General features: G+C 37.4%; 2 protein-coding genes across 2 annotated transcripts in view; both read right to left on the reverse strand.

The window, feature by feature from the left end:
* The window catches only part of LOC107715467 (copine-7-like), a 54,578-nt gene extending 53,739 nt beyond the window's left edge, over positions 1 to 839 (reverse strand). Inside the window, exon 1 of the mRNA XM_016521616.1 lies at positions 524 to 839. Within this exon, the coding sequence (XP_016377102.1) occupies positions 524 to 802 (279 nt within the window). The 5' untranslated portion in view covers positions 803 to 839. The remainder of the gene's footprint in view (positions 1 to 523) is intronic.
* Positions 840 to 8,655: 7,816 nt separating this feature from the next.
* LOC107715468 (60S ribosomal protein L13-like) overlaps positions 8,656 to 9,336 on the reverse strand; it is a 6,519-nt gene continuing 5,838 nt past the window's right edge. Inside the window, exon 6 of the mRNA XM_016521617.1 lies at positions 8,656 to 8,861. Coding sequence (XP_016377103.1) covers positions 8,703 to 8,861 — 159 coding nt within the window. The 3' untranslated portion in view covers positions 8,656 to 8,702. The remainder of the gene's footprint in view (positions 8,862 to 9,336) is intronic.

Below are 9,336 nucleotides of genomic sequence, written 5' to 3' on the forward strand. Positions count from 1 at the left end.
ATAAATCTTTTTTTTTTTGTTGACATTTTTAAGTTTTTTATTTTGTGGTGAAAAATGGCTTCCATATAAGCCTGCATGACTTTCTCTTTTATACATTTTTATAAAACAAAACTTTCATTTTTAAGCACTGCTAGATTGTTTGTGGTTTATGTTTGCCTTTATGGTTTTTGCCACTTCGTCCATGCATTTAAGCCCGATTAGTCCATAAATGGTAAGTGAGGGCAAATGGATGTTACAAAAAACATCAACCTAGTAACCTGCTTATGGTTAGCAAAGGGCCCTTCAAACATGGTTTGCAAATAGTGGTTAAAACCACTACTGAGAGCCAAAGTCTTTCTTCTACAGAAGAAAGAATGTCATATAGGTTCGGAATGATATGAGGGTGAGTAAACGATGACAGAATTTATAACTGAATTGCATTGTAACACAACTAATACTGTAAAATAAATCTAGTGCAGAAAAGGACAGCATTGCCAATACAAAGATCTAATCAAGCCCCCAAGAGGGAAAAAGGAAAACTCACTTCAGTCCATTGACCTTGGTTCTGTACCATGAGCATGACGCAGGGGTCAGACTTATTGAGCGTATCTCGGTCCAGCAGGGACTTGCAGGAAACACGCAGCTCCACCTTGGATACGCAAGCAACAGGGCCTCCTATGCCTGCCACTGGGGACGTCGCTTCCTGTGAGTCACTCATCCTGACAGAAAGTTGAGTGCGGAGGGTCAGCCGGAGATGGGAGACAGCAGTGTCAATGGGCTGTTCTTTAAAAGCCTCAGTTTGATTGAAGCAGGACTCTCCCATGCAGGGAGTCGATTTTTTAATGTGACCTTGTGTTGTTTCTTCGTAAGGCAAAGGATGTGGGATCTCTTAAAACATCTGTTAGTTCGACTTAAAGTTCTTTACAGAGAGACATCTCTATGCGTGATTCGCTTTAGAGGAGAATGGGCTGCTGGGAGTGGTTCAGATTTAAAGGGATCAAATGGGATGTTGTAAATCAGAGATGGCCATTAATATTACAACAGCAAAATCCCAGACGAGATCTTCAGTTGACAGCCTCTTCCACAACAGACTCCTAAGCAAGAAATAAGCATGTGGGGGTAAGAAATATCAGGATGTGCATTCTAAATGTACTTTTAACATCCAGTGAATGGTCAAAAGCACTGAAACCACATTGAAAACACAGCTTACATACAGATATACAAGAAGGTTTATAAGTGAATATATAAACTGCATGAGTTAATAACATGAATATTTTACAAGGATCCACGTGTTGGACATACACATTGTGATCAGGAAGTTTGTGTGCAGGCGAAGCATTTTCTTATGCAGATTTCGCAACGGGTTCAAGTTAGTCAAGTGTATTTATGACCAACAGAAAGCTGCTTGGTTTGAAAGTGACTTTTATGTGAGATATGCTTCACATATCACTACACTACTGACAATGGCAAAGTTTTAACCCATTATCTTGATTTCATTGTGAGGTTAACCCTTTAACCTGACAGTCAGAATATCTTTCTTTAACTTTTTTTTACACTTTACACTTTTTTACACTTACACTTTTCTTTACACTTTTTAAAAGAAAACACAAACATTTTGTGATATTTCTGTAATGAAGTGGAAATTGTATCGATGTTATGTGATTATGACACTGAACAGTGAGGGATACCGTTACTACAGGTGAGGGGGCCGTTCACCCATAACGCGTTTTTACATTCTACTGCGCTGCTTTTCCATTGTTTTTATGTTTTTTATGTAAACATGCGTAGGCTACGTTTTGCGTCTTTTGCATCGTCTTAAGTCACTTACGTTTTTTATTTATTTATTTGTTTGTTTGTTTTTTATTCCAAGTAGGCGCCGTGACTTGTCATCAAACTTTGTAACACGACTAAATAAAACTATGCAATTGTAGACCCCTCCAACCTTGTGTTTTGACTTCCTTTACAGTGCTCAAGCCAACCCACCCCCTGTAATTCGTATCCTGCGGTCATATTTCGTAATCATAATGTTATAATGTGCTTTATTATGCATTCGACGTTCACCCTTTAAACGATCACATCAGCAAACGCGACGCGTAAATCTATCAGCCAGCAGAGCGCGCGAGGTTCAGCACCGCAGATCATGGACAGCTCCTCGCATCTACTGTATATCCACTTACTACAACAACAACCAATTACAGCACGGTTAGTGAGCTTTCTTGCACTGCTGTTCCTTGCGTCTGAACTATTGTTTGATTCAAATACTTAAGTTAAGAATTACAGGCTATCACTAATGAAATGATTAAACGCGTGATCATGTAACTGGCGCTTGTACTACATGAATCTACTAGTTTTGGTATGCAACACGAATACACCGTTTAACGCAAAGAATTCAGTGTCAGTGGAGTGAATAAAATGACAATAATAAAGTACTACGAAGTGACTGTTAATAGATTACACTTTAGCCCGGTAAACTTCAGCTCTCTCGCATCTGCAACGCAACGTTTGTTTGACAGTTAACCCCCATTCACTTTATATCCTCTATTACTTATCAAACTCGTATGAATGTAACTATAACTGAATGTAATTTTTTTTTTAAATTGCATCCTTTACCTTTCCGCAAAGATTTGCCAGCACTGGTAAGTTAGATATCACATAGGTAAATAAACAGCCTAATCATTTGTCCCCAATTATCACTAACAACACCGCATATGCAAAGCAGTATATAGGCTAATAGTAATAATAATTAATAATAATAACAATAATAATCATACACATTCCTTGATGACTAACAGCAAACATAATCTAGTGAGTGTAAATAAGAGAGCTGTGTTCTCACCTGCTGTTGCTGCTGCTGCTCTTCTCTCAGTGTGTGTGTGTGTGTGTGTGGAGCGGCTGACACATGCCCACCGCGCGCTAGTTCGGCTGTCATGTTACCTTGAAGAGCTACATTAGAGTGAATTTAACAGTCTCAGCTGGGAAAAGTCTTTCTCTGACGTCAATTTCGGCAAGAATCGGCATCCTAAGCTTGAATGAATGTGCAAAATCATTTACAGCCTATAAGGGTTCCTTTTTTGAAAAATAAATAAATTTCTGTAAAATTTTCATAAATTTCATGTGCCACTTTGATAGTTTGAGTTTTTGAATTGCTTTTTATAAACTTAGGGATGTGATATTAAAAAATCCTGAATAATAGGGTTGGTGGTAACAGGGTTTGACTGTTATATTAGGCTATAGACATTACTAGCCTCAAGGTCATGCACGCAAAACCATGGTTTTAAACAAAACTATAACTATACCATGCAAAAACACAGAGTGTTGACATTTAAGATGAGACTTTTACTTTTCCTTCCAGTTCCATGCACTTCCTAAAAGGATAATCTAATGGAATACATATTAACTTATACACTTCTTGTTGTGCTATATTATTATCAAATATTGGATTCAATCATTTCATCAGCTTACATTCAGCACAAGTTTTGTACTTCTTTTTTACTGACTGATCATGCACTCATCTGAGCTTTTGCACCTCCGTTTTTGAGTGAACTCGGACAAAATGATCCACAAATCAAGCATTGCAATTAGTTCAGGCAGGCCACGTCAGTCAAGCTCGCATCAGCTGATAGGCAGCTGTTCCTGACGTGTACCAATCCAGTTTTGACACTTATCACAGTGGTCCATTTCAATTCCATTCTCCAGCATCTCTTCTATCGCATCGCTGCTCGCAAATCAACTCCCTCCTCCAACCCCAACTCCACCTAACTGAACCGGTAATCTAATCTGATTTTTCTTTTCTTCGTATACAGTTCACTATATTGCAAGCATTCTCTATCATATATTTTGTGTTTTCTACAGCTCATGTAAATTGTGAATTGTAATTATGTATGCATATACTGGATCTGTTCTGTACCCCAGGGGGGCGTGGGGAGTTTTGCCCAGAACAGAACCATACTGCCAACACTAACTGTATGCTATAATTGTAATAAGCATACTTTGACAAAGTGGACCTGACTGAAATAATGCATTGTTCATTTTTTATGGATCTGAGGTGCATAAAGCTTGGATCATTGAGGTCTACGACCAATCAGTTCCAAAAAGAAACATAAAACCTGTACAAATTAAAAGAAAAACTTTGTAATCAGGATCTCAGAGTATAATGTCAGTAGTGTGGGAATGGAGTAGCCTGGCTGCATGAGCAAGATGTTGAAGGATCTAGAGTTACTGAAATGCTTTTATGTTATTGGCTGATGCATTTTTTCTGATAGCATAATGGCATAGGGGTGTAATGGTGAAAGTGGTGAAACTAGCATTGTTAGACTATTCTTACATAATATTACTAATACCTAACTCCATCTACCAAAATCTGGTTTTATTTTGGGGCTTTTCAAAAAAGCACAAAGGTCGTGAAACTGGTCTTCACATGTCCAGACAAGATTTTGAGATTAACCAGAAATGGCATTTTCATTTAATTGGAGGGAGTTTCCTGTCATTTGTTTAGTGAGCAGCATGGATGCATGTTGACAGAATATAACTTGTAAATCAATTAAGAAGAGCAATTATATGGCCTATAGCTGTCTGAAGCCATACCCAGAGGTAAAACACCTATGTATGCAACAAATGCCATTATTGTGCTCGCAGAACCTTTTTCATCCCCCCCCCAATTTCTCTCTTTTTTTTTTTTTTAAAGATGGGACACAGTTATATTGGTCAGGAAGTGAAGTGTGAGAGAGAATGGAAATGGCTTAATCAGAGATAAAGTGCTATTTGGTTTCTGCAAAATAAGACATTGTGGCTTTTGTGCTGATCATCTTAAAACAGGCTCTGCTAATTCTGGCTGCCTTTCTAAAAGAACATCGAGAGCCACTCCATCAAGAATCCTGATGAGAAGCGCTGACAGTACAGGACATCAATCAATCGGGGAGAGGAAACGCATTTGCTCTAAGGAATTGTTCGTCCAAAAATGCAAATTTGCTGAAAATGTACACGCTCTGAGGTCATTCAAGATGTAGATGAGTTTGTTTCTTCATCAGATTTGGAAAATTGCATCCTTTACCTTTCCGCAAAGATTTGCCAGCACTGGTAAGTTAGATATCACATAGGTAAATAAACAGCCTAATCATTTGTCCCCAATTATCACTAACAACACCGCATATGCAAAGCAGTATATAGGCTAATAGTAATAATAATTAATAATAATAACAATAATAATCATACACATTCCTTGATGACTAACAGCAAACATAATCTAGTGAGTGTAAATAAGAGAGCTGTGTTCTCACCTGCTGTTGCTGCTGCTGCTCTTCTCTCAGTGTGTGTGTGTGTGTGTGTGTGTGTGGAGCGGCTGACACATGCCCACCGCGCGCTAGTTCGGCTGTCATGTTACCTTGAAGAGCTACATTAGAGTGAATTTAACAGTCTCAGCTGGGAAAAGTCTTTCTCTGACGTCAATTTCGGCAAGAATCGGCATCCTAAGCTTGAATGAATGTACATTTAGCATGTCATCACTTGCTCACCAATTAATCCTCTGCAGTGAATGGGTGCCGTCGGAATGAAAGTGCAAACAGCTGTTAAAAACATCACAAGTAATCCACACCACTCCAGTGAGACGAAAAGCTGTGTGATTGTAAGAACAATCCATCAACACATTTTGTACTTCAATCCGTTGCTTCTGGCTAAAAGTCCTGCTCTATCCATAATATTGCTTTCTCCACTGAAACAGTCGTCTCGTTTGAATAAGGAGAGAAATATGCACAGATCAAGCACCATTTACAAGAGAAAACAACCCAAAACAGTTCTAAACAAATATGTCGGTGGATTTTGAACAACAGGGATGGACTTTTTCCACTGGGAGAAGTGTTTTTATGGATTATGGACTCGTAGTTTAGCCAGAAGTGACAGTTTAATGTTAAAAAACACCTTAATGATAGATTTGTTCCTTACAAACACTCAGCTTTGCACTACACAAGACATTGGAACTGATGGACTGGAGTGGTGTGGATTACTTGTGGATTATTGTGATGTTTTTATCAGCTGTTTGGACTTTGATTCTGACGGCACCCATTCACTGCAGAGGATCTATTGGTGCACTCTAAAACATGCTGGGTTAAATACAACCCAGTGCTGGGTAAAATAGGGACAAACCCAGCAATTGGGCTGTTTTGACCCAATAAATGTTTAAAAATTAAATGTTTAACCCAACCTTCTGGGTAGTAACCCAACCGCTGGGTCAAAACAGCCCAATTGCTAGGTTTGCCCCTATTTTACCCAGCACTGGGTTGTATTTAACCCAGCATTTTTTAGAGTGTGAGTGATGTACTGTTCAAATGTTCAACAACTTAAATTTCCCTACAAAGTGATCATTTTAGATAATCAATTTGGGTTGTTTCTTTCATGTAAATGGGTTTCTACCAATCATGTATTTTTTTTTTTAGTTATTTAACAGAACATGTAAGTGGCCCGCTCTTCTGGGTTTAGGATACTTCTATCCTCTTCGCCACTAAGCAAGTGACAGAGATATTGAATTTATGATTCATATATTTAGAGTTCTAAATTATTACTTGGGTTTATGCATAAACATGACCAGTCACAAAACCTTTAAAGATTTCCCATGACATAACACCTTTTCTTTGTTTACATAGAGAAAGTCTCACATACTGTACATCCACAATGGCTACTTATTGCCTTAAACATAATAGCTATTACTTAAATAAATCGAAGAGACGCGCTGTGACTCTAAACTCATTTGTGTATCTCTACCCAGACACTCAGTTACACTAAAATACTCACATAATGATGGACGTAAAGACATCATAGAGGATAGTGAAGATATTTCACTGGAACTTGGGCTTCAATACATTTTTTTCGTTATGCATTTATTCATGTTCAATGTCATCTTCACTGTAAAACCTTAATTATGAGACCACGTAGATAAAAAGCATTAAGGTTCTATATAGCAGTATAGAAGCGTTTTTTTAGTTTTATTTTTTTTATGGACCCTTATGAAAAGGGTTCTATTTAGCAACAAAAAGAGCCCAAATCTGTAACTGTTTAGAACTATTTTGTTTAAGAGTGCAATTTAATATTTATTGTAGATAAACCAAATGGTAACCGTTTTCCAGTATTTTAACGAGCAGTCTAAATGGACTATTTCTACCACTGATTCCACTGATCAAGGGTAACTAGGACACATTCTCGACATCTTATGTAACCTCATACGTGATTATCTCCCCACTCATCTCCCCTGGGTCAAGATATTTTTGGTTTATTGATCCATGTGTAGGTTTTCATGGAAAAATCCCAATGGTTCCTTGATTGTGGACAGCCCCAATTATAACGGCCCCTTTACTTCACTTATAATTGATTTGGGCCACTTCAGTTTCAGTGGCACTCGGTTCAGCAGCACTGGAAAATGTACCATTACTCAAAATCATCCATGGTTGTTTCCACACTAAACCAGTCTCTAAACCATCTGTGTGCAAAAGCCTCAGAGAAAGTTTATAAATCAGGATACACAATACAAGCAAATATAGCACCAAAACGCAGTCCTGGCAGGAAATGAGGAAAGACATGAATGCTCGGACTCACACACCACATATGATGATGTGGGAATGCAATGTTTGCATAATACACCCACAGCCCATTCATACACCAAAACCAACCACCACTGGACATTACGACATCACCTATAGGACAATGTTGGCATTCATTAGCATTGAAACTGCTGATTTGTATGAGCATTTCCATCATGAAGACAAATTCCATACTAAAGTGTGCTGACAGACGTTCTTCAAGCTTCCACCTCAGGTAACAAACACAATATGCAAGTTCAGCAGCTATGACAAAACATTAAAGGGATAGTTCATCCCAAAATGAAAACTGATTTACTCACCCTCATTTCATCCCAAACCTGGATGATAGACTTTCTTCTGTGGACATAAAATATTTTAATAAATGTTGTTGGTTTTTTTTCCATCCACACAATGGAAATCATTTGGCTCCAATGTTGTTTGGTTCCCAACATTTAGCAAAAAATCTATATAGAAACATACAGGTTTGGAACTAAATGATTCGATCAAGTTTGTAAATGATTACGATTCTTAAATTATGATTAGAATTGTAATTTTTTTGGGTGGACTATCCCTTTAACAAGTCTCACTAGCACAGGCCTGGAAAAATTATTGAAATGCTGTCCTGACACAGATCCAGCTTTAAAAAAAACAAAATAAACAGTTTGCTTTGGAAAAATTAAGTTATTGCTAAACCATGCCTTTAAAAAAAACTTCCAAGATCAATAAAGGTAAACGCTGCCATCTTCTGGTAAATATTGAAAGTAGTAGTCACTCATTTATGAAAGGTTATGTATTTGTAAGATACTTTCGACACATTACATTTGTAAATTTTATCAGTGCTGGTTGAATGGGAATCAAACCAATGACTTTAGCCATGCTGGCAGCATACTCAACCAGAAAGAACAAAAAGCATTGGTTTTTCTGCATTGTTACCTGCACCTTTTATCATCAACCTGAGCCTTATGAAAGTGTCTGCAGGAAGAGGAACTTCTAAACTAAATAAAAATTCACTTTTGAGACTGAAAAGCAAACTATACACACACATCCTCTACAAAGCAGGAAAAAAAAAAAACTACAGATTTTTCCAAGAAATGACTCCGAAAACAAACGATTTTTTTTAGACATTTATTTTTTTGACAGTTCCTTACAAAGTAACGTTTATTTCTTCTTTTCGGGATCCTGCTCGGCGGCCTCCTTTGCCCTCTTGGCACGGATGCCGAACAGACGGGCATTGGCACGCGCCATACGCAGGCTGGCAAAGGCCTTGAAGTTCTTCTCTTCCTCTGAAATCACGCGAGCCTTCTCTTTCTTGTACACCTGCAGAAAATATGGACACTTCCTCAGATTCAGCAAAACTCTACATATATACATAAAACATCTACTTTCACACATTTCTCAAATGGCATCTTATCTCTGTAAAACCCGACATGAAATATGTAAGAAAATAATTCTTTGAAATAAACCGAGTCTTCAGATCATATATGGCTCATATATGGATATTTATGGCTTACATTTGGTTTCTGCAGGTTTTAAGTAAATTTAAGACTTTAGATCAAGAAAATTTAAGGAATAAATTAAATGGAATTCTATTATGTTCTGTAAATGTCTTGTATTAGCAAAAGTTCAAATAAAAATTCCAACAGATCTAGTTCATTTTACAAAAAAAAAAAAAAAAAAAAGTTTAAGGTTATGGTTTGAATGGCTCTGCAATATGGAAAAAACTTTTACTGTACCTTCTGAACACACTGCAAAAAAAAAAAGAGGAAAAAAAAAAAAAGGGATGTTTTTCCTC

Source organism: Sinocyclocheilus rhinocerous, unplaced genomic scaffold (genome assembly GCF_001515625.1).
Source record: "Sinocyclocheilus rhinocerous isolate Xijiao unplaced genomic scaffold, SAMN03320098_v1.1 scaffold539, whole genome shotgun sequence".
NCBI lineage: Eukaryota > Metazoa > Chordata > Actinopteri > Cypriniformes > Cyprinidae > Sinocyclocheilus > Sinocyclocheilus rhinocerous.